Here is a 26,224-nt window from a genome sequence, read left to right on the forward strand (position 1 = left end):
TCTCATTTTTGGATACACAAACAAGAAACTGTAAAACTAACTAGCTAGCCTGCATGACTCCTTATTTTCTTTTTCAATGGGGAATCATACATATGCATAGGCTTATGGAGAGGGTGTGTCTATAGTATTAATATAAATGCATTGTTATACATTTCTTTCATATTCATTCATTCATGTAGGTAATTATTGAACCTAAACAATGGAAATAAATGAGATTCAGCTTCCATACCTCTATGTGAGGCACAACTGTGTGGCTGCAGTCATTTCATGTTGGCAGTTATACCACTTTAAAGTACTTTGAAGTATTTGGTATTTTTTTCTATGGCATACAGAATAGACAACACTAATGAAAGATTACATCATCTTGACTTTATTTTATAAGGCATAATCATATTTGGATTACATAGTGGTTGTTCTGCAGTGTAACTGTACTGATGAATGATTTTGTTCACATGATCCACAATGTGTTGGCAAAACTAGCTATGCTTTCTCCTCATGTGATGGGGCAGTGGTGGCCTAAAGGTTAGAGAAGCAAGCTTGCGTCGGTTCAATCCCCCAGACTGACAGGATAAAATCTGGGTGGGGAAAGTGAAAGAGCAGCGCTTGTCCCTCCCTCATTACCACCATGGAGGTGCCCTTGAGGCCCCAATGGCTCCAGTGGAGTTGCTCAGTGGCCAGCAGATCAGACTGTGGTTGTACTGGGCAGCTTCCAGGTATGAATGTGTAACTGTGTGAATGTGATCAGGGTGTTCCTGCAAAAGAGAGGCTTCTTCTCAGTGAACCTTTCCCTGAATAAATAAAGGTATACATTATTATGTTTATACATACTCCAGCGCTGACGGTGACACAGTGCTGTGGAGACATTGCCTATGCCAGACTAGACTGTTTTTGGATACTGCTTCTGCCCATTGTATTTTTGGGTGACAGTATGAATCAAGGTGAGTCATACACATGGCACACTGATGGCTACCCCTTGCTATCAAGTCCTAGAAACTGAAGTTGGTTATGTTAAATAAGGCAACATTTGGTATTCACTGTCTGCAAGAGAGCCAGTCAGACTACCCTTAAACAACCAGATGCAGCTTATTACCTGAAGTTAGGAGGAGTACTGCACTGGCATGCATTCAATCATTGCTGTCGCTCACCAAGGTTGTACAACTGCCATTTGACAAATCAGAAACCATTAACAAGTAAGCTCCTTAAATCTTTCCAGTTTTGTTTACTGTCATAACTCTCTTCTTGCATTGCAAGCTAATTTTTGTATCCAGATTTATTAATGTTTTCCTTGGTTTAGCCAACCAAAACACAAGATCAAAAAGCCACCCAGTGCTTCACTTTTCAATTTTTATTGAAATTATATTTGGAAAGGAACTCTCAATATCAGTGTAACATAAAATAGTTTAACATCTGCATACCTGGACACAGATTGTGTCCAGGGATGCGGAATTTGATAGGTGCTATTAGAAATAAATTGAGCAAGTGGATCCATGAAAAAGTGAAAAAGTCATTTTTACAAGACTCTTCACATAAGACTAAAAGTCTCTTCTTATATGCAGTGTACAGTGCTGCGGAGGAAGGTCTGGCTAGTCCACACAACATTCCTGGATAGGAGAAAAATGTGCTGTGGTTTATTGGCATTTCTTTAAACCAGTGGTTCCCAACCTGGGGTCCGGGGACCCCTAAGGGGGGCGGCAAAGATCACAGGGGGGGCGCAAGTCTTTATCTGTTTTGAGGTTGAGGTAAAAAAAAAGAAATATTTGCACATGTTAAAGAAATTATGATAATACACTAGAATATATAATGTATACCAAAGTCTGTAAAAAAACTATATATTTTTGTTCTCGCTTAAACTTGTAGGCAGGCTACTTAGTAGGTCTAACCTCCGGGACCTCTTAACCTGGGACCCTTGCTGTCATCAGGTCAGCTGCTAGCTGCTATTATCCTCGTTTTTCCGGCCGCCACAGCATCACTATTTTATGAACGAAACATGGCGGAGAAACATAAAAGTGCTGATAACTCCTCTGTATCAAAAAAGAAAGTAAGAGAAAGTTACCTCAACTTCGGTTTGGGAGGTTGGGCTTAGCTTTTCTTAGACATAAGTAGGGGGGGCGCCAAGGAAAAAAGGTTGGGAACCACTGCTTTAAACCAATCACAATTGTCTTGGGTGCCGCTGAGCGCCGGATGCAGCAACGGTGCCTTTGCAAAATAGCCTTGGGAAGGTACTTGATTTGGTGGAACATGTGCACGTAGGGAGGCGAGCTCTGGAATTAAAATGGCTGTCGAGTGTGTGATGAGAATTTTACTCATAAAAAAGATAAATATAATTTGATTGTTAGTTCTAGCTCGGAGAATGTTTCCTGAATCGACCAGAGTTTAGAATGCCAACACAAAGAAAGCGGAAGGTGAGGGACATCTGGCCGAAAATGAGGGACATTGGCGGAACCTCTGGCGGCACGGAACTATCCCGTCAATAAACATCATCGACATAGACTATATGCAGTATAATTGTGTGGTCTGTGCTGACCTACTATTTAACCTAAAGTATGGACTTTGTCTACGTATAGCTATGCATTTTCATCTTTACTTTGGCACAAGGCTGCCTAATAATTCATTTCTTACACACAAGGCGTGACAAAATTTATTTATGATTTACCAACTTTAAACAAACACAAGTTTAACACAATTTAACAAACCATGCTTGCCATGCAACAGGGTCAATTTAATATTTTTAATATTTTGCCTCATTTATCAGGAACAATTGTTTTGCTCCTTCAGATTGCAAAAATCACACAACAACATTGTCAAGTTTTTAGTTTCACGCTAGGGCCCAGCTTTGGAAGCAGCTCAACAGTGTGTAATGGGTTTCAGTGCCTGTTGTGTACTGTAATGGAGTACACAAAGCATTCAGTCATTTCTGGTCAGTGTCATATCATGTAACTTCAGGCACATTGGACAAAAATACTGAGGCTTTAACCATTCTACAGAGCAGATACTTTAATTACTGTATAAAGAGTTCCATGATTCCTGAACTCTATTACATAAAAAGGGTTAAAAGAATGTAAGGGCTGCAGTTCAGTTTTCTCTCGGTGTTCAGTTTTTACATGCATGTGCATGATTACAAATATTTTAGATTTACTGTGAATGATGGTCCTTTTGAGGCTTAGTCATTTGTTTTCATTTCCGAGCAGCTGAGAAAACAGTAGTGCATCCAGACATACACTATATATGGTATACAATATTGAACAAATGATAATGACAGTGTGAGAATTTTGCTGTAAACCAAAAATGTACAATAACTTAAATCCCTTCCCCTTTATTTCAGGTCCACTCCTGTCCACTCTCTTTCTCTAATACTTTTTTTATTCATTCCTCCATCTTCTCTCTCCCCCTTTCTCCCTCGACCTCCACACTCTCACATTAACCCCTACAGTGGGTTAACATTTTGCTTTATTAAAACTAATGTCAAGACTGAGAGTGTTTGGCAGAATCAACGCCACACACCAGACATTTAGGATGCTTATGTGAGAACCATTTCTGGGATAAATAAATGATTGACATATATTTTAAAATTTTCATTAAAAACTGTTTAACCCTGCGGGGTCTTAGGGCATTTTTAGATATCTTCTTGAATACTCCTTTTATGGATATTTGCATATTAACTGATCCCCATGTGTTTCATATCAAAATGTTCAGAACAAACTCAGTTTTCTGTATAATAACGCCCAACATTGTGTCCAGAGCAATGTATAAAGAGATCATTTGGCCCTGAAGCGGAAATATTTATCAAATCTTTTGTAAAAACATACCTACACTTAATGGTTTTGGGGCTTGAAATGAGTTTACAAAAGTCTTGGGTTCACAAAAGTAGAGGAATATATGAATTAAATAGTAAATAAATGTCTAAAGAGAAATTTTGTAATATCACTTTTTGAGTAGGAGTGTTGTCAAACATTGTTTGGACTCACCGGTGTGTCTTTTGTCCTCGGATCGTTAACTGAGTAACTAAATGGTAATGACCTTTAATGTATGTTGGCTACAAATCTAAACAATGCTTTCAATAAAAGCCGTTAACATCAGTAAAACGTGGGCTAAATTTGGATGTTTGGGATGAAATGACAGTGGGGTTTGGGAATTTGTATCAGAATGCTAAAACATTTACCTTTTCTATCTATATGTTTCTCAGCCTACATTAAATTAAGCACACTATTCACTCACCCTTTAGCTTTTGTATGGTTCACCATTAACTCCTTAGACAAATAATCTTTATGTATCTTTTGTAAGATGATTAAACTTATTTCTCTGACTTGCAGGCCTTTGACTTAGGAAACCCGTCGCGACACAGGGAGAGAACATGCCGACTCCCTGCCCATCTGAGGTGTTGCAAACCACAGAACCACCATGCCACCCATCCTGAAATGCCACATAAAACTATACTATTGGTGCATGTTATTCCACAAGTCATTGTCATGTCATTGTGTCTTGTAAATGAGAGAAGCAAAAATCAATCATGTCAGCTCTCGTTAGGGTTTAGACAGGTTTGTAGAAAGAAAAGGTGGATAGGAGTGATTTTCTGTTATGCTGGTCTGTAGTTGTCTTTTAAAAGCCCTGTTGTGGCTTGTGAGCCTGTTGCTATGACAACCACCATTTGATACCAGTGGTGTGTAGGAAGGCATAGAGATATGGTTAAAAATTAGCAAACTGCTTTATGCATGTTTAACAATCTATTCATCATTTTCACGTATATGTGTCTGTGTCAGGGTAATGAATACAATGAGTTTGGAGGAGCAATACACACATTTCAGAAAATGGCATTCATTCATGTATTGGGTAAGACTGGGTGATATTTCTTCCCATTATTAATTCAAGGATTGTACAGTATATGCCTCAAAGTGAACACTGTGAGTACACTGAATACATATTTTTCTTTCGCCAACTCACTGAATAACATATTTTGCTCATTATGCTTATGGAGATAAGGTAGTGACCCACATCTCTCATGAAAATCAGTACCAGCCCAGTCCCTGCAACCAACATATGTAATCCAGTCATGTGTTATTGCGTATGGGCATGTAAAAGAGAGGCATTCAAATTTGGAATAGAAATTCTTTATTGATTTGGTTTTACGAAGTAGTGGATAGTGACCATCAAACCATGCTGATATAGTCAAAAGTAGAATCATCACAGTACAACATGGTTATCAACAAAAATTTAATTTATAGATGAGCAGAAACTACATTGAATGTTATCTAAAATGATGCAACCTCACATTTTGTCATTTGAAGGTTAAGTCATTATGTTTCAGAAAAAAACATCCATTAACCATTTTAAATAACTGTGGATACCATACAGTATATTTATATGTATATGTATTTAATGGGCAGTGGTTCAATCCCCAGACCGGCAGGATAAAATCTGGGTGGGGAAAGTGAAAGAGCAACACTTGTCCCTCCCTCATTACCACTACTGAGGTGCCCTTGAGCAAGGCCCTTAACCCCAACCGCTCCAGTGGAGTTGCTGAGTGGCCAGCCGATCAGACTGTGGTTGTACTGGGCAGCTGCCAGGTATGAATGTGTAACTGTGTGAATGTGACAGGTCGTCGTTGCAAATAAGAAATTGTTTTCAATCGACTTACCTGGATAAATAATGGTTAGCAGTTATCTTTAACAATTAGGAAAAAGAGTCCCCTCATTTATGGAAGTGGTGAAGTGTCAGTGCAGATCCAAAGGCAGCCCTCATAAACTCTGAATAAGCACAAGAGAATTGAGAGATCACCTTTCCATGTGAGCAGAGTGACCACAGCAATTATAAGTATATGAAACCTTTGAATAATGTTAATTTATTTATTTATAAATTTATTTATATAATGTTAATTTTTTTTATTTTTTTTATTTGTCCCAAGAGCATGAACCAATAAAAAAAATGAACCAAACTAGTTTGTTACTATTGAATTGTGCTCCTCTTACTTTGTTAAGACCTTAAAATTAAAGTTGGGGACTCCGGTTACACAAGATATTTTACAATTTAGATCACTTCTTCACTATGAAATTGATTGTTATGGACTGTTTTGGCTTTAACACAGAAATCATAGATGTGCCACCAGTTAGGAGCTAATCGACATTATGGGCATCCAGTCTTGCCGTGTTGTGGTAGCTATGGTAACCTCAAAGCGCACAAAATGTTCTACTTGAAGTGTGAGGGTATCATCTGTGACACTGTGCACCCCCCACCCCCTGCCATTCCCCAATATACGGAGGCAAAAACTCCACTCCACATGACTTGACCATGACCAACTGTCAAGAAAATGTACTCCTAAAGGGCTGATCCAACCCCCAAAAAATAAAAATATATAATATATATACTGTATAAAAAGACTGACACATGTTAGCATTCTAAAATAACTCTCAATTGGACTTATTTTCCTTGTTATTGTTAAATGCTGCATGTTGTAAGGATGCTTAAAAGGCATTGAAACTCAAAGGTTTCCATCACATACCCTATGACTATTGGTTTTGGTTTCTATGACAACTAAATTGAACTATAAGTTGACTCATCTTTTACAAGCTTGAGTACAGGTGGAGAACAAAAGAGTTTGGTCAGAATATGATTTCAGGGCCAATCCTTCTCTGCAAAACAAAGAAAAGAAATCCTATTTTCTTAAAACAATGAAAAGAGTCTGCAAATGGAATGGCATTGTTTGACTGATAACTTACCTTATTCTGTCTTTTTCTTTAAGTAAAATTGACAATTTCTAAAACAGTCCCAAAACTGAAACTGCACAAGGATCAGTTGATGACTTCTGTGAGTTAAGAAGGATATTTTGCAGCGTGTTTCGACACACTCCTAATTTTGCTGTGAGCCTTGTCCTTCGTTGCTCAGGTGGGCAGTTTTAGTTGGCCGTTTTTATAAGGCCATGTATATATACTTATTATTTATATTAATATACTTGACTGTTAATTTCACAGACATTTATTACAGTGTATTTATATATGTAGCATATGTCTGCTAATAGAGAATTGATTTCATTTAATTTGAATAAATGAGAAAATGGAATATACACCTAAAATAGAGCTTGTAAGGTGATATTTTGTTTTTTACATTTTCTCACTTTGTTTTCCTTATCATAATATAAATCCCTGTAAAACAAGAAATCCATGTGATTATAAGTAATAATAAGTGTGATGCTGATGTGATATAAACATAGCCCACATTCTCCATTTAAAACTCCTCCATGAAGGGACTGTAAGGGATTTCAAATACAGGCGAGAAGACAGACATGTTGAAACAGTAAAGCAGGGGAGTCACTCGAGTCCATTCACAGACTTACAAATGATGGATTAACTAGATGCAGCCATGGTAACATGAGGATGAGCAGATCATTGAGTAGTTACAGAGAAGCACAGTGAGATACTGCCTGTGAGCTTTGTGACGCAGGCGTATGCTTCTACTGTAGGACAGGCTAAAAAGCTTTCTTGTGGATAATTACAACTGATATAAATCACCTTACTTTCAACTGGCAATGCAAGTGACTGTTACAATTTAAACTGATTTCATGGCACAGCTTCAGGTATTAAGATAAACAGATTAACTGAATTAAAACTGTGCCTAATAAATGGCAACAGAAGATCCCCTAAAGTAATAATAGGAAGGAAGAGTGTACTCTGAGTCAAAGGTCAGAGAAAGACCTATAGAGATACAAGGTTAGTCTACAAGACTCATTACATCCTCTAATATGATTACGCAGACCTGCAGCCACCAAACTTATAGTATTTAAATTTAAATATAACAATAATCATCTTATTATAAATGCACCTGTTGTCTCATTTGAAAATGATCCTCAAAGTTGTTTTAGGGATCCTCGCTGTGAGATTTGTTACTTCAAAATGACTTTAATTACAGCTTTACAGCTTTCAAATGGCACAAACAATGCAATGTCTATGTCACAGAAGAGGCTGTTACTATGGTGACAACGCACCAAAATCATAGATGTCAATGGCAATTTAGCTGTTGTGTCAAGCGCATAGACATGCAATTATTAGAACATAGACACGTGAGTATGGAGTTAAGCCATATTTTGCAAAACATAAAAAGACTCCTTCAGTATACATATGCACTGATGGGGTGGCCTGCAATTCAGATAAGACACTGGAGACTGAAGTCTTAATGCTGTCATGCTATGTGTATCATATACGACTTGTGCTTGTCATAATTGTGGCTCTGGTACTCTGAGCTATCTGAGCTGTAATGCTTCACCTTTTATCTGAAAAATATCCAAATCTAGTGTGTACCTGAACACTATTTTTGATACAAACTCCCCAACTCCTAACTGTATCACTGAGTTCATCTTTCTATTTCCAAGTTGTACAATTTAATATTTGTCTTTCTTCATTCAAATTCAGGTTTTCCATCTCAGGCTGATGTCTCAAAGACACTTTTAGACTTAAACTTAGACAGCTTTGATGGACTCCTTCGGAGGATTGGAGGAGGACTACTGTGTAAACCACCCCGCTCTAAAATGATGACAGATTAGGGATTGCAGGACTCAGATTTGTGATACAGCACAAACAGTTTTGCGAAGACAACCAGAGTTGTGGAGAGCCATGTGATACGGGGAGACAGAAAAGAGAGAGTAGGTGGTATTGTGGGTAGGTGGGGAGCAGGTTAAAGATGCTCTACCACTCTCTTTTCTGTTATCCCAATGGCCTTTTAGCGGTGTTACTCATTTTAGGAAAGAGACACTCATGTTACATAAGCCAATGCTACAGAGTCTGCCTACCAGCTAAAATCCCTGCAGATCCTCTGTATACCTTTACATATAATTGCAATGTGCTACGTATGGCAGATCAGTGTTCTCTCTTGAAACTGCTCAGCTACCGCATGCACACAGAGGTCTCTGTAAAAATTAAAGATTTATGTGGTGGCCAGGTAACTTTGGAGATTTTAAAGACAAATGTTCACAGTATAAAATCAATGTTACCTATGTCTATGTCCAAAAATATACATTTTCACAAAGAAATTGTAGAACAGAATGCACTAAGTCCCATGAAACATGACACATGCACATTGTGGTCTCATCCATAACACATAGTGTATGACACACACACACACACACACACACACACACACACACACACACACACACACACACACACACACACACACACAGTGCGGTAAAACATTGCTTAGTTTTTTTTCACAGGTTAATTTTTATGTGCATTAAGAAGAAGGGATACATAACATATTTGAATCTGGTATTACTTACTGTACATTACTGTCAGTCATTTCCCCCAGCTGCTTTAGAAATGCGTTTCTCCAAGCAGCCCTGGTTTTTAGTTCATTGCAGAGACTAGAACTTGCTTAAATTCACCACAGACAGTATGTTAAAAATGCAAATCAGAAACCAGCTTGTGGTAAGGAGCTCATAGTTCATGCTCTTTAGGATCAATTCAAGCTCAACAGGAAGATATCCCTTGTCTCTAAACATAGCATTGCTGCTGGAACTGACCCAGTGAAGCGGTGTGTGATTTTGAGACCTCTTGGTTCACACGAGCTTTGTCTCAGTCGTATCCTGTAGGATTGTTGCTTCTACTTTTAAAAGGCCTGCATTAAGAGCAAAGCTGGATACAGTACTGTGCAGGGAAATCGGCAGAGCAGTCTGCCGCTTGCAGCATGATTGGCGGGTTGTGGGATGATGAGAGAAGCTTCTCTTATTCTGGGATCAGATGGTTTCGTTGAATGACTTGTTGAGGGACTTTGAGAACAAATCTTTTGACCCTGATCATTCACTGTTAAAAGTCCTAAGAATGATGATAATGTCATCAAAACATTTGCTGCACTGGCTCTGCACTAATGCACGCGCGTTAGTGGTGCACCGTACATCGTACACGCGCGCGCACACACATCCCCTCCTTCCTGCATCATAGCCCGCTGTTACCGTCACACGTTTTACGTAATAGCCTACTCCCGTGAACAAGCTGACCTGTTGGAAATGCTCGAGGATCTTACATCTCTTTGCAAGCACGCTGGCTGTTAAAATCAGTGGAAGAAAAAGTGAAGCCTCAACAGGAAAATACTAAAACATTAGACAGAGGATTGGATTCTTGATAGGCTAATTACCAGTTTACTTCATTAAAGGTAAGTGAACGCAATTTGCTTAATCTTTGCTTTCCATCACAAGATTGCAAACCACTGCTGTCAAGTGTAGAATGTCGAGGAATGTTCTCCGAGGTGTAGGTATGTATTCACCAACTGTCTTCTTGACCACTTCGCGTAAGCTACTAGGACGCATGACTGGTTTTCGAAAACTTTTGCGGCGAAAAAATATTTTTGGTTGAAAAATCAGACAAGCTCACGTGATTTAAGAAACCTGCAGGAGAGTTTTCTGCAACATCAGTCTAACCTGGGTGATGCGCAAATACTGGAGTCTATTTAAACTGTCAAGCTGCTTCAGCAGTAGGCTACATTTACAGGCTATTATCGGGGAAATCTGTTTTGCTGTTAAAGCCAAAGTTTATGCAGTATTCTCATTACGAGCCGCTCAACAAGTCTATTTACAATATGAGCTTTACAGTTCAGAAAGAGTTGCTCAAACCGCGTTTCACATTTACATAAGACATGCTGCTTAAGCGCTCAGACTGCGGCACCTCTTGAGTTCACATATTCACAGTCTCGCGGTGTCCCTGTCTCCTTGTCATTATTTGTCATCATTTCACACCGAAAGAGCTTGTGATTGCAATATCCACTTATTTTGCCAATGCTAAGCTGCCAATTACACACCCCAGACGGAGGACAAGTGCTCCGACACGTCAGGATAGTGAAGGTGCCTATCCTCTAAAAAACATAAAAGTGGAGCTCCAAAGGGTCCTTATTTGCAAGGGCAAATATTGTGAATTTCAGCACTGGAAATACACTTGGATCAATCATAGGGCATCGCATCAGAAAGCTAACATACATGTAAATTAAGCACAAAAAAGTTTGGGAACACCTACTGCACTGCCAGTTGGTTTGATGCAGGCAACAGTAGACTTGCATGAGAAGGGATCTTGTGTTGAAGCAAACTCAGAGAAAACAGGAAACACGTTGAGGGGATTTTATAGACACAAGATGATGCTATTGGAAAGATTTATGTCTTATTTATGAATGACTGACATTTAAAGATTAAACAAGATCTAAGGTTTATAAAGGAAAATCGTTAAACAAACAATAGAGATAGAACTCCCTAAGAACAGTAAGCTGCTGCATGTACCGCTGCTGCTTTTCAGAAACAGTACACACCTTGGTTTTTTCCCAGGTGTCTGTTTTTCCGTTCCCCTTAGCCAGTGGTTCGTTCTGAGAAACAGTAAAAAATCTATCATTGATTAGAATGTTTAAAAGGCTTATTTGAATAGAGTTATTGCCTTTTGTTTATGTAACAGGTGTCGAGGCTTTTCTGATGTCGATGATGAATCACTGAATTATCGGAGACTGAGATGATGCAATATAACACCTTTATTTCATCAATAAAATCAAGTCTGCAGACATACAACTGAACTTAGTGCGCAGTGCAACAATATTATAAACAGCTAGAATACTAAAACCCCTCATTCACACTGAATTGAATGTGTTGTCTGGCTTGCTGTGTGTGTAATAGGGCATTCAGCTACTGTATAGTTAATTAAGTTGAAAGTAGCTGTCAGATAACTGGGGCACACAGTGTTTTCAGAGTGACATGGAAAAATAAATGTAAATAGAATAATTGTTTTTATTAGTTTGGTTAATATTCTGGATTTTGTTTTGTAAACTGTTTAAAAGGAGTTTTGGCCACATGCAATGGCAGTGGTCTTGGGCAGTAATGACGTAGTATAGAGTACGCAGAGAGCTATTCTGCACAGACAATACCATGATGCATACTGTAGCACTTGGTGACCATGGCAACAAAACAACATCAGACGAAAGTGGTCCGATGAGCCAGTGATGCCCGCGGAAGAGATGAATGGACGACTCAATGCATAGGAGAGGCAAGCACAAAGTAGGACTGATTCGCACTTATCAAAATGTTCCCCTCTCTAGTCTGGACTTTGAGAAAAACAAACACATATCTCTGCTTCCGTTCAAGTCTGATATAATGTCCTTGAAATTAGAAGTGTGAATGTGTTCTTTGTGTTCACAGAGCGACATTTAGGCCATAAATGAGGCATTACAGGATTTAAAATTTGGCTCAAACATCACCAGCACCATCTGTCGCCTGTCACCAAGCCGTTCCCTTTGAAGAGGCTTGGCTGTGGCCAAATCCACAATTCTCTCTGGCCTACTGCCACCATCTGACATGACTTTGACCAACAAACCTGAGTTCTAAAATAGCAACATAATGACTATTGTATGACAAAAAGGCACCAAACCACTTGTATGTTGTTATATAGCAAAAACACAACATTTCTATTCTTTATGGTCCATCTTCATTCAGTGATCACACTTTTTTTTTTTTAGATAGACTGTGTGACTCTGTGTGTGCTAGTAGTACCTATAACAAACTGTAACAAAGCAACAGTAAACTATCCATAAAAATGAGCAGTTACTTTAGGGAAAATCAGCATCCACTTTTTATCTCAGTTGCTCAGCACGACCAACATAGACAGTAAATTAATGGACAAAGTGACGCCATAGACTTCCATGGAGACCAGTGAGGTCTATTAGAAGCACTTTTCCGGTGATGGCTGAGCGTGCTGCGTAGCCTCAAACTGAGCTTGACGATGTAGCTGTGACGTGAGCAAACTGTGTGAAAGTTGTAAGTCTTCTGGTAGCTGTGCGAAGAGAAATCTCAATCATTCCGAATCTTGCAGAGACGGAGAGCGTAGGCATATGTTAGGAGATAACATAGGCACAGGCTAATTATTGCTAACTAAAATGCTAGTTAACATTAGTAATTAAACTTAAACAGCTAATGTAATGGTAATTTGTCTACTATGCGACAGAAAGTCGCGTGGTTATGACACAATTGTTAGCCTATTTTTACAAAAACGGCTGCTACGGAGCCATAAAGGTAATGGAGCCTTTTATACATTGTCGTGTTTCTTTAGAAATAAACAATGGACAAATAGAGTCTTTAAACGCTTCAGATGTAAAGTTATTCGCTGTCAAAGTGACGCCAAAATGAATGGCAGTCAATGGAATGCTAACGGCAGGTGATGGCTTGATAGCATCAAAATGTCTCCATAGGAGGTACACTTTGCGGATGCTTGCTTACCCCCTTGGACTCAGCAGGCATATCAGTTATGGTGTTTAAAAGTTAGAAAGTAGTCTAGTTAGATTACAGTGAGAAGCTTTGCGTCAGTTTGACGTTGAATTGATACTTGTGGAAACTGAAACCTTTAACATTAAACATTTGGTTCAGTATGTTGAACATTAATTTAATCATTTAAAGGGGTGATAGAATGCAAAACCGATTTTACCTTGTCATAGTTGAATAACGACAGTTCAGTGGGTAAATAGGACATACATAGAAGCTCAAAATCCCATTGATACCCTTTCCTCTGCAAATCTCACATTTTGAAACTGCCGCTGAAAACGGGCGAATCGCAACAAAGCTGGAAGTTGACGTCATGATCTCAACTCCTAGTCTTTGTCACGCCCCAACATTTGCATAGGCTACACCACTGACCTGAGGTCAGCTTAGTCTTCTGAATCTAGCTAGGTCATGCAGATCTCCAGAGGTCCGCTATTTAATTACTAAATTCACTTCTGAGATTTTTTATGCAATAAATCAACTATGTAGAGGTCAAATATGGGCTGTTTTAGGAAAATTGATGGCTAATTGCAAATTTTGTCCGACTGTGTGTCGGGAGTTCAGCGGCCGGTGCTGCCTGTGTTGCTGCCTCGTCCCCCGGCCCGCCTTCCTTCACAGATCCCGGCCTGCTGGGAGGTAGATGGAGCTCCGTCACGGTTGGCAGCCCACAGTACTCCATACCCGCGCAAAGTCACCATTTTTTGGGTTAATGGACTACCAAACGCCGCTGCCCTGACAGAGCTACAGGGCCTGCAGCTCCCCTCTTCCTGCTAAATGGCCGCTGTATGTGAGTGAGAGAGCGGTCAGCGAGCTTGTTACGCTCGCAATCTCTTACCACAGGTTCCAGTTAATTTTATAATGGATATGTGTGTTGAGTTATTTAAACAAACGATCGGGGACATAAACGCCTCTTGTCCGCGAGTCTCATTGATAAAGCCTGCGGCTGGATGGAGCTCTATCAATGAGAGCTAGCTAGCCTCCTCTTAGACCTCTGAAACGAAACCCCTAATGTTCACAAAAATGCATTAAATTGAAATTGGACACCATTGTTACCTTTATAAGACCTTGGGGTAGATGTTCTATAAGTGGCGTGACGAAATTCAAACTGTAAATATATACGAAAGTTATGCCGAAAGTGTAGCAACGATCTTTTCCCATAGGATTAAATGGGACACATAGCCTAGCAAGCAGCTCCTCCTAAGGAGACCCCTAATGTTCACAAAAATGCATTAAATTGAAATCGGACACCATAGTTAGCTTTATTAGACCTTGGGGTAGCTGTTTTATAAGTGACGTGATGAAATTCAAACTGTAAATATACGAAAGTTATGCCGGCAGCTGGCAGCCAGCCAGCTCCGGAGCTGCGCGGAGACCCGAGCCCCGGTCGTCCAGTAACCGAGAAACGGTGACTTTCACTGGGTATGGAGTTTGCCGCTTTCTCGTCAGACTGTGTGGAGCTCCTAAAGTCCGACACGTCTTACCAAATTTGCAATTAGCCATCAATTTTTGTAAAACAGCCAATATTTGAGCTTTATATAGTTGATTTCTCGCATAAAAAAGTCTCAGAAGTGAATTTAATAACGAAATAGTAGACAAACAATGTATAACTTTGCAGTGTCTGAAATATGAGACCTGCTGTCTAGTCTACAATGGATGTGTATGTGGTTCGCTCAAACCAATCAGTCCGCAGCTCATCTAAATATTCATGAGTATACCATATTTGGAAGAAAAGCTCTTGTTCCAAATAGAGCCATATTCACAGGGTAGTTAAGGACCCATAAAATAGCATTTGAGCAATATTCAGCCAAACCAATGTTACATACCCTATTAGGAGACCTTAAGGAACAGTGTGAAATACCCCATAAAATCATTCTATCACCCCTTTAACACATGGATTAAAATATGGCAGTAGATTTATGTCACACAGCTCTAAGTCAAGACTTTTAAAATGTGAAATTGTGATTTAGCACCTCTGCTTGGCCAATTGGTATGTTATTAAATGCCAGAACAGAGAGCTGAAAAAAATGCATCATCCCTTCAGCAAAGTTGGAGTATGAGTGTCTGAGATGTGTGAAACATAATTTACCTTTATACTGTTCCCCTTTGGCCAATCAGTGTAAATCTGCAACTGCTGGAAACCGCTTGCAAATGTTACCTCTAATTATAACACCCTCTTTACATCGTTTAGTGTAATTTCCAATGTTAGTTGTGTACGTATAACAAGTTGAAGATGTAGGAAATTGGAGTTGACCAATTACTGAAGTTTTTAACTGCTAGAACATTGTCCCAAAATACACAATTTAACCAAATTTTGTCGAAATCAGGCTTATATGTGTAGCACATGAAATGCCTTGTCCCTCCTGTGTCAAAGCTGAACCAACAGTCGGAGAGGTGTTAGAGTGAAACATGTCATTTAGGCCTTTAGGCCATCTTAATGTTCTTGCACCTCACAACAAATCATAATTTAATATAATAGAATACAATATAACTGTCATGGCTTATACTCTTTTTGTAGTTAATCAGAGTCCAGTTGTTAATGTGATCCAGATGTGTCATTTATTTTCCAGGAGCTTTATGACTCTCGTATGTCCCTTCAGAACCTGCAATTTATCATTAGAGCAATATTTACTTCTACATTATGCAACCATTTCGTATTTTAATTCATATTTTCTTATAGGCTATGTTATTAATTTTCATTAAATAATACAGTAAGTAATGATTTAAAATATTTGTAAAACAAAATACTCTATATTACATAGAAGAAATCATGTAAGTTGCTTATTTAGCGATATGACTGTGTCTTATAGCGTGTATATTATGGCTGTTATTACTTGAAAACAAGAATCTCAATTAAGAGGATAGGTTTTATCTTTATCTAACTTTTTCTTCTGGAAAATAAATTGGACACAAATTTGAAATCTATTTAGCAAATGCAACAGCTCAGCCTTTCCCCCACATGGTGTCCACTGTTTGGTTCTTCCAAAGCTCTGCGACAGTCTAAATGTGAAACACCATTTACATTCCCAATAATGAAGAACACTTCATTCAGATCTTTCAAAAGGCAAAGATAACAGAGCCCTGATTCAGCAAAAGTCAAGTGCTTTATATCTTCTTCTTCTTCTGGTGAAGGAGAACAGCCTTTTATCTCCAAGATTGCTTTGAAAGGGGAGGGGGAAACAACTGCACACACAATTTTGTCTGACTTATTATACTTACAGTTTAGTGTTTGGTGCACTGGGAGTCAAGCTTCCGAGAAGAGGTGAATGGATCTATGATTCATTGTGAGGTGTAATGATTGCATTAAATAGTCTTGTGTCAGCCTCGCCCCTTAACTCTGTCTTTGTGAGGTGACTATTTGGTGGTGTGGTTAGAGAGACAGAGGCCACCAAAGTGTACCAGAGGGGCTCATTCGAGATGAGATGAAATACTGCACGGACATTGATACGGCTTGATAGATTTGGTTTAAGCCGTTTCAAAAGTGACCATGAATCTGATGACCTCTGTTGATTAAATAAACCTTGCAAAAATCATTATGGAAGAGGTTAGGCATGAGAAAAAGGAAAAGCAGTTGTTCTTGTGGGCATCATCTGTGTGCTTCTATTGGTCTGAATGAGCATCATTGCGCAGGATTGAGGCGTGTATTATGAAAATAAATCATTCTGATACCCAGGCAGAGCAGTTGTGTGAATCTAGGTGAGAGCCAGAAAACACTAATGGTGAGTGTGGGTATTGTTCTCGTAGGATTCATGTAGAGGATGTGATTTAGCTGGAGCATCTAATGCTCATCATACTCCAGACTAATGGTGAACCGACAGCCCTATTTAGGGCAGAGGGGCATGATATTGTATGCCGCACACTCATCAGACAAGTGGTGTACTGAAATACACAATTGTTTGGGCTAGAGCACCACAGTAAGAGATGGGCTCGTTGTTTGAGTAGTTTGCAACATTCTCCCACCCTCTTTTTTGACTTGTGCATACGTCTGGAAAAAATACAGCCCTGAGTAAAAATCCTTGTCTGGGTTGAACTTAATGAGTTAAGATAATGGCTGAATAGAAGAGACTTGATCCCTTTGGCTACTCCAAGCTGACCTCAAAATGCACTTAAACAAGTTTAAAGAAAGTCTGGCTTATTTTGAGAGTGGCATGTGATTTACTTTTTAAAGTAATAGTGACTTAGACTTGCAATGACAGGCAGTACAGTTTATAAATCAGTGTCATGAAAATACAAATACAATTTTTACATAGCTTATGTTAAAAAATCCAAACTAAAGAACCATTTTGACCATGGGATGTGAGCATAATGATCGACAGACATTAGAGATGTAAAGGAAAGGCAAAGTTTGAACTCACCTGCTCAGAAACTACCATACTAGTCAACCTCATCCTGGAACACTTCTGGTCAATCCTTATAATTATATTACAGGACCCAAGATAAATACAACACCTTATGGTTTCTATTCGTGACTATAGTGATACTGTAGCCTAATTTGAAGGAAAAAAACAGTGGTATTTTGAATTCAACAATATTTTACCTCTGTAAAAATACTGCATCTGTTTGGTATTGAGAGCAGCACTTTTGGCATTCTGTAAGGACTGTATGTAGGAGGGAAGTTTGAGCTAAATTACTTCGATTGTCACTTCTTAAAGGCTTTCTCTGGCTATAACCTAAATAGTATTACTGCAGTGAAGATCAGAACATATGAACATATAAGGCCCTGCTGAGGAATTAAGGAGAGGGAATATTACCATAAATGTAATTAAATAGGTACATATCTTCTTTCGCTTATGCAATTATTTTGGCAGAAGATGATTTAAAAGTGTTTTTGTCAATGAGAACCAGGCTAAAGTTGCATAAAAAAGCAGTTGTGCACATAGTCGTTTTGCTTCATACTTATAGTAGATTGGGTGTTTTTTCATATCAGAAAGGGTAAAGTTACCAATGTTAAACCATTTATCCCATTTCTTTCTGAGGCTACTGTAGAAATCTTGGCTATTAATGATTAACCAATGCCACTAACAATGTTTGAAAAACAAAAGTATTTAATACCAATTTTGACTGGTAGGTTTAGATATTACAGTGACATGTTGACCTATCACATGTGAAAAAGGTCATGTAATATGTCTGTGGGAGAAGAAAGAGACCCGCAGCACTGGAGCACAGCTACTTCAATACCTGTTAACGTATAGGACTCTAAATGAATCGAAAACTAATTTTCTCCTTGCTTTACTATAAGGATGAGACAGATAGGATCCATTAAATCAGTATCAATAAAGAGGCCAAAATGAGGAACATCAGTGGAAACGGACTCTCTTAAGTTATAATAACCAAGCAATTTACATAAAGTAACACTTTTATATAAGCTTCACAGCAGAGATCTGAGGAGACTGGATCATAGAGTAATGAGTCCCCTTGTGGACAGTAACACACAGCAGACACCACTGTCTACTGTCTTCAACTAAAGGGCTCCCTTATGATTCACAAAACATGAGATCTTCTGCGTGAGGCCTTCTGCTTTGTTGCTGGCAAGTAATAAACAGTAATAAAGCACATTAATAGACCATGCCTTTAATGTGCAGTCTTCAAATTCCATTTTTTATATTTATAAGATCACTCTTTGTTGTACTACAGATACTACTGGATGCTAAAGCTGGGAGAAATATCTGCCTCTGATAGGGTCTTGACTGAGGCTCCAGACAGCACCTCAGTCAGAATTTCTCTACTCCCACTCTCCCGTTCTGGCTGCCATTTCTACTGTAAAGCCTGCCAAAAAACTGGGTCTCTTTTTCATACAAGCATCCTATTTTACCAGTAATATTTAGCTGGTAGTGGTGGACCTGTATAGTATTCTGCTGTGCAGCTGCAGCCATTCAAGTTACCCTCATTTAAAGTTGTGTGTATTTATATATACATGTAAGTGTGTAACTCCACTTCTGCAGTTAATTGCAACAAAAGGGTCCACAAGTAAAGTGTGCGTATTTTACTAAAACAGAGTAACTTATGACGTAGGCATTTCATTTAAAACACTAAAGGCCTAATTGCTCAAGTTACATCAGAAAGACATGTTATAGCAGCCAGTGTTACATCACCCTATGTCCGTGGTAGTTCTCCAGTTTTCATGGGGAAATAAAAAGCAGCAGGGTTATGGTATTTATTACGTTATTTATTTATTAAGGGCTGTGAAATTGGCATAAAAACGTGTTAAAGGACTTTGTGTGGGTGAACTCGAACTAGAAATGTTATGTTTAATGGAAGGATTTATCCTGCAGTTCTTTATGTTGTGTTACCAGATATACAGTCAGCTGTTACCTTGGTCAGCAGAGTAACCACTGAGTTTGACTGAGAGTGTATTTATTTATTTAAGCTACTATAAATATGGTTGGATGATATGACAATATATACTGGGAGATTATAAAATGTGTCTACCATCAGACATTTTTACCATAGCATTAACATTGTGGTGTATATCATTTCCCAGTAATACCTTTGGTTGTATATATGTAAATAATGTTACTACATTTAAACTTAATTATATCTGAATTGTCATACACTGTGATACACGCTCATCCCCACTGTTAAGTCAGATAACTCTTATTGTATCTCTTGTTGTGTTACAGTAAAACATAGCTTGATTGTAGGCCTATTGTATTTTACTGTAATCATGACAAATGTTATGTGCATATTTATGGTACTTTGTTGATTGTAGTTCATATAGATGTATTGCTGACTCCATTTTCAAACATATTTCTAACGAATATGAAAACTGTGAGCCAGTCTGATGTGCAATGTGCATGTCATTATAACTGTGGGTAATTCCAACCTCATCTTTAACTGGCTTAAAACACAAAACTCTTCTACACTTGTTCCTCCAAAACTGCGGAGTTAACAGCTTTCTCAACTTTCAAGAGTATTTTGAAATATTAAACGAGGAGACAAAAGTTACAGCAACAGCACAGGGTCAAGGCTATCTGAATATTCTTTTCGGTAGAAAGCAGCTGCTGCAGTACAGAGCTGACTCACTGCAGAGTGGAAAGAAACGAGCCAGGCAGTTCACTAAGGTTGATTATGTTATTCAAGAGTTTCAATTTTTTATGTTATTTTGCTTTTGTGGTAATTTGAAATAATTTGCTCCCACAAGCTCAATTACACCTGTCAGATGAATGACCTAAAAGGTTCCGAGAAAGAAATTATTGTGTGCCCAAACCGCTCCCTATACATTTTTGTGTTAGGTGCCATCACTGAGCAACAGTTTCCACTATTTCTATTATTGCCATTAATGAAATAGATTCTCTGTAAAGAAATATATGCATTTTACAGCAATACATTAACAATAACACTGTTTAATGTTATTCAGTAATGAGCACACAGCTTCAGAGATAGGCTTCTCAATACAGGTGCTCCCCTGTGTTCAGATCCACTTTGTACTGCGGAGATGCATGTCTGTCAAAATGACTCTGTACTATTGAGGTAAATCTACCATGTTTGCATATTGTCTGCAGGTTGTGTTGTGGCAGGACATTCCCTGGCTATAGGGCACAAGCTGCCATGCCATTTGGTTGTCTGACACTCGGAGAGAAGAAGGATTACAGCAATCCCTCAGAGGTGGCCGACAAATATGATCTCGGACAAATTGTTAAATCGTGAGTACATCTTTGTTGTAATATTGTGAATATAAAGCGTGTTAAGACTTTTAAGAAATCTGCCCAAAATATGATGTATGTTTCCTCTTTTAACAGAGAGGAGTTTTGTGAGATATTCCGGGCAAAGGATAGGAACACCTTGAAAATGTACACCTGTAAAAAGTTCCACAAAAAGGATGGAAGGAAAGTGAGGAAAGCTGCCAAGAATGAGATAATGATCTTGAAGATGTAAGTGAAGTCTTAAGCTCCTCATAATAGAGCCTACATGGCTGGGGCACTGTCCTGGCACTGACTGAGGCAAAGTGTGATGACAAATGATCAGCAAAATTCTTTCTTCAGGTCAAGCCAAAGACAAAGCAAAGTCTGGTGCAAAACCAACATCCTGAAGTTTTGCTTTTGCAAAATATCTGGTGTAGTTATCAGTTTTACCCTAACAGTCCTGAATGTTTGACATTCAAACGGAGGTAACACTTTACAATAAGGTACACAGAAAAATAGGTAGTTAATGATCAGTTACTGTTTTTCAGAAGGGTAGTTACTGTTTTTTGATGTTTTGTTTCGATGTTTCTCTTTCAAAAAACAGTAACTACCTTTTTTTTGTGTACCTTATTGTAAAGTGTTACCTGAACGGATAGCTCTGTAGCTTGTACTACTCATTGATTCTATTTATTGCTCATCTTAACCCCACTTGCATCCCAACATTCTCCTCCCCCTCCTTTTACTCACTCCCCCCTTTCCCCCCTTTTTCCTGCTTTTCAAAGGATAAAACATCATAACATCCTCCAGCTGGTTGACACTTTTGAAACTAAGAAAGAGTACTTCCTTTTTCTGGAGCTGTGAGTATTATTAGAGGCACTTGAGAGAAATGTTGGCACCGACTGGTGTGCACTGTTCTTCCTCAACTCGTATAAAACTGATGTTTTATTCAAAATGTGTTGTTATTCGATAAGCCACATGCATTCAATCTGGATGTCCCATCTCTTCAGCGCTACAGGCAGAGAGGTGTTTGACTGGATCTTAGATCAAGGATACTACTCTGAGAGGGACACCAGCAATGTTATGAGGCAGGTGTTGGAAGCTGTAGCTTACCTTCACTCTCTGAAAATTGTCCACAGAAATATTAAGGTATATTACACTGCTGACACCTACTGAAAAATAGTTGCATTTCATCACAGGTCAAACAAGATACGTGTTAATAACTGCTCTTTGTGAATGCTTCTATTTTGATAAACCTTTATTCGTTTACTCATACAGCTGGAGAACTTGGTGTACTTTAACCGTTTGAAGCACTCCAAAATTGTTATCAGTGACTTCCAGTTGGCAAAACTGGAAAATGGGCTTATTAAGGACCCATGTGGGACTCCAGAATATCTTGGTAAGTTACATAAAACCAGATTAATTAAATTAAATTTTAACTAATGTAATGTGATAGGTGTGTAGTCGTACAATAAAAACATTTCTATATGTGTTGCTCAGCTCCTGAGGTGGTTGGGAGGCAGAGATATGGCAGACCTGTGGACTGTTGGGCCATAGGTGTCACCATGTATATACTGTAAGTGCTCACAAATATAGGCTACTACATTCATTTTCATAAGTTTATTTAAGTGATTTTATCAAAATGTGTGTTGTCCTATAATGCTCTTATTCTGCCAACACAATAGTTTGTCTGGAAACCCTCCTTTCTATGATGATGCTGATGAAGATGATGATCGTGATAAAAATCTTTTCCTAAAGATTTTGTCAGGCGACTATGAATTTGATTCACCATACTGGGATGACATTTCAGATTCTGGTGAGAGATAATCAGTTTATTAAAATCTATAGTAACATGCATAGCATGTTACAGATGATTTGTTTCAGGTCTGAATTTTTGAGAAGCAAGTTGACTGTTGTTGTTTTTTTGTTTTGTTTTACAGCCAAACACTTAGTGGCATCTTTGATGGAAGTGGACCAAGATCAGCGATTCACTGCACAGGAAGCTATTGCCCATGAATGGTAAAAAATAAAGTTAATCAAATATGATTAGTGAAACCAACAAAACTTTTTTTATCCAGCACGTTATTATATTTATATTCTTGAGATAATTCTCTGATTCTTTCTCTCAGGATTTCTGGAAATGCTGCCTCAGACAAGAACATCAAGGATGGCGTTTGTGCACAGATAGAAAAGAACTTTGCCAAAGCCAAGTGGAAGGTACCACTTTTCATATATCTCATACTGTATATCAATACATTTTTTCTCATATATCACATGTTAGACAAAGTTGTTGTTATATCCTTAATCCAAGTCTCCAAGTAGGAGGACTGTACTTTGTTTTTTTTGTTATTTTATATTTTAAATCAATAATTAACACAATTTTAAATTGCATAAATAGTAATATACATACTGTACAATCGGTTGTTGGGACAATTGTTGGCTTATCAATTAGCTTACATTCTTCCACTTATTTCCCTCAAACATAGGAACTTGTCATGTCTAATTTTGCACTAAACATTTTCATATATCCCTACAATTGCAACAGTTCGACTTGCAAAACTGCAAAAAAAAAACACTTTTCAAAATTTATTTTATATTGTTTGTATGCTATTGGTGATTTTTCCCCCCTGCTGAAGCCTGCTATTTTGTTTTTGTTTTTTACAAAAAAGACAGCAAGTGTGAGAGACAGATTTTATGAATTGTAACTTTTTCTTTTTAATCTAATTATTACTTGATGCTTTGGCAATATTGTCTTTGTTACACTTGTGCCAATTAAGTATATTGAATTAAAATTGAGAGAGAGAGAGAGAGAGAGAGAGAGAGAGAGAGAGAGAGAGAGAGAGAGAGAGAGAGAGAGAGAGAGAGAGAGAAAGAGAGAGAGAGAGAGTCTAGGTCTTCAGCCTAAAAAATATATATCCGAAAAAACGTTAGTTATCAAAGTAGAAGGTGGCATACCACCAAAGCAGACGACATCTGTATACCTTCATGTTTTTAATAAAAAATCATTAATTTGAACTTTAAATTACTCACAGAAAGCTGTTAGAGTGACCACCCTCATGAAGAGACTTCGAGGGTCTGAGCAGGGAGATTGTGGGGCCTCTGGTCTTGCTGCAGGGGCTGCAGCTGACCCCAACAAGCCCAGCGGTGCTCCTGCTCTTCCAGGTGGCAGCAGCGGAAGTGTTGCTGCCAGTCTAAAGGCTGCTCTAAGTGAAACGGCTTCTGACACACAGACTGCCACCATCTCTGCACTCTCCCTGCCCAGTGCAGCCAGACAGGAAGAGCAGCCACAGGCCCGGTGCAATGGTGATGTTCCCCAAATGTTGCCACAAAGAAAGGGAGACTAGGCGTCAAACAAATATGAGAAGCGGACCCTTGGCAACCAACAAGCACATGTGCAGTAAAGCCAATACATTTGGCATGATGATACCATGTCTATGCTGTTTGACTACCCCCCAGTTTGCAGAGTTATTTCACAACACCATGCATTTCATCACTTTTGCCTTCTGTATTGATTAGTCTATTGAATAGTGTTCTCCACTCTCCCTTGTTATTTTGTGTATGAGTCCCTTTAAAGCTAGTTGCAGAGTAGCTCTTCTTGTTTCCTTTTCCCTTAAAACTGTAAAAACTCATAGTGCAATTTGGTGAATCTTCAGCTCATCTTTATTCATTAGATCATTGTATATAGGCGTATTTGTCTGTTTCAACAAATTGCTAGTTTTCAGCTTCAGAACTTACAATCCTGAGTTCATGTCTTGTGACTTAACATTCTAGGTTGAAAAATTTGGTTAATTGATCATATCAAGATAATTAATAATAATAAAAACAAAAAATAATTAATTAATTTATTGAAAATACTTTCCTGCATGCATCTTTTAGTTAACTCTTCAGAAACCATGCTGCTAACTGGAATATTTTCAGTTATTAAATGAATTTTAAAAAGGTAAAATACCAATGACACACTGATTACTGTCTTTAAAATATTCTTACAAGTTATTACGTAACAATCAGATACAATCATACATTAGTGGATTCAACTTAACACCCATACTAGATATTTACTTGTTTATCTTCAGTGCAGTACAACTTCAGTCAAATTACAATCTTAAGGCAGCAAGAAAGCATATTTTTAAGTTGAAGTGCCTTAATATTTGTTGCAGTAATATAATGAAATGTTTCAAAAGAAACAACTTGATGAAAATTACTTACTGATTTCTTTTCAAATGTTTTAGCTGTTTTCCTTTGTCTTTCTGTTTAATTTTACGCTGATGTATTGGTACTTGTGTTCCGTCCTCTTTCACACTAAGAAAACTAAATTTAGAGTGTTGTATGTGGAGTGATGTTTTATTGTTGTGTTGCCACTTGTAATAAGTCAATTTCAGAGTTTATAGCTGAGTCCATATACTGTACCACTATGTATTTTTGCATTGTATACATGTGTATTTTTTATTTACGTGTGTATTTAGCAACATTTAGCTGAGCTAACGGGTTGCTACAACGCTTGTGAATTAATAAAATGAGCAATACTGATATTGCTGAAACTGTGACATTTTTCTCAAGTTGTCCCTCACCGACAGTATTAGTATTTGACAACACAGACCACTCCACCAACCCGATCCAACTTTTTATTGCAATAAATGCAAACAATCTCGTTCATTTTAAGAAATAGTGTTAGAGAATATATTTTAGGCTATATACTTTTTTTGTCAGTATTTAAAAAAAAAAAAAAACTATTTTCAGAACGAATATTGGTCAATAGTTGCTTCAAGAGGTGATATTTAACATTTGAGTGCTATCAGAACACAATTAAGGTATTTTAGAGGATAATGGATAATAAATAATAGGCCTACATGTGACATATTTGTATATACATATATATGCATTTTTCACTTAACAGCCATATACAACTTTAGTCTTTGATATATTGTTTTTGCCAAATTAAACAAATGAAGCAGTGGTAAATTAGATAGCAAAAGAAACTGTTTTTATTTCTCCTAAATCAAAATAGATTTGGACTCCATTTAAAAAAACAGTGGTAGACAGTAGTTAGATGAATGTCAAGTCAAGGCTGTTCACTCAAACCCGAAATATACGCCATGTAGTATTGCCATGGCTCCTGGGATATACTCATATACTGTAAAAAAAATAAAAATAAATACAAAAAAGACATGATAGTGGTTGCATGTAATAACCGCTAGAAGGTAGCAATTCGCCCTACAGCGTCTGGTTTGTATGCCGTGAATACAACGAAGAAGAAGAGCTTCGTCTCCGGTCTCCGCTGCAGCCAGCAACAGAAGAAGAAGAAGAAGAAGAAGAAGAAGAAGAAGAAGAAGAAGAAGAAGAAGAAGAAGAA

General features: G+C 38.1%; 1 protein-coding gene across 3 annotated transcripts; it reads left to right on the forward strand.

The window, feature by feature from the left end:
• The first annotated feature begins 9,879 nt into the window (after positions 1 to 9,879).
• LOC116051249 (caM kinase-like vesicle-associated protein) lies at positions 9,880 to 25,418 on the forward strand. 3 transcript variants are annotated; one of them, XR_004897587.1, is made up of 12 exons: positions 9,880 to 10,131; positions 20,758 to 20,898; positions 20,995 to 21,126; positions 21,660 to 21,734; positions 21,885 to 22,023; positions 22,153 to 22,273; positions 22,375 to 22,450; positions 22,560 to 22,690; positions 22,815 to 22,893; positions 23,004 to 23,091; positions 23,907 to 24,749; positions 24,793 to 25,418. XR_004897587.1 is itself a non-coding variant. In XM_031301511.2 (11 exons), exons 2-11 carry the CDS (start codon positions 20,804 to 20,806, stop codon positions 24,216 to 24,218), a joined length of 1,248 nt encoding a protein of 415 aa, XP_031157371.1. In that variant the 5' UTR covers positions 9,880 to 10,131; positions 20,758 to 20,803; the 3' UTR covers positions 24,219 to 25,418. The 3 variants fall into 3 exon arrangements, 2 of the variants coding, with proteins under 2 accessions (XP_031157371.1, XP_031157370.1); XM_031301511.2 differs by having other exon boundaries at positions 23,907 to 25,418; XM_031301510.2 differs by having other exon boundaries at positions 9,897 to 10,131; positions 20,755 to 20,898; positions 23,907 to 25,418.
• The last annotated feature ends 806 nt before the right edge of the window (positions 25,419 to 26,224 follow it).

This window comes from Sander lucioperca, chromosome 6 (assembly GCF_008315115.2).
Source record: "Sander lucioperca isolate FBNREF2018 chromosome 6, SLUC_FBN_1.2, whole genome shotgun sequence".
NCBI lineage: Eukaryota > Metazoa > Chordata > Actinopteri > Perciformes > Percidae > Sander > Sander lucioperca.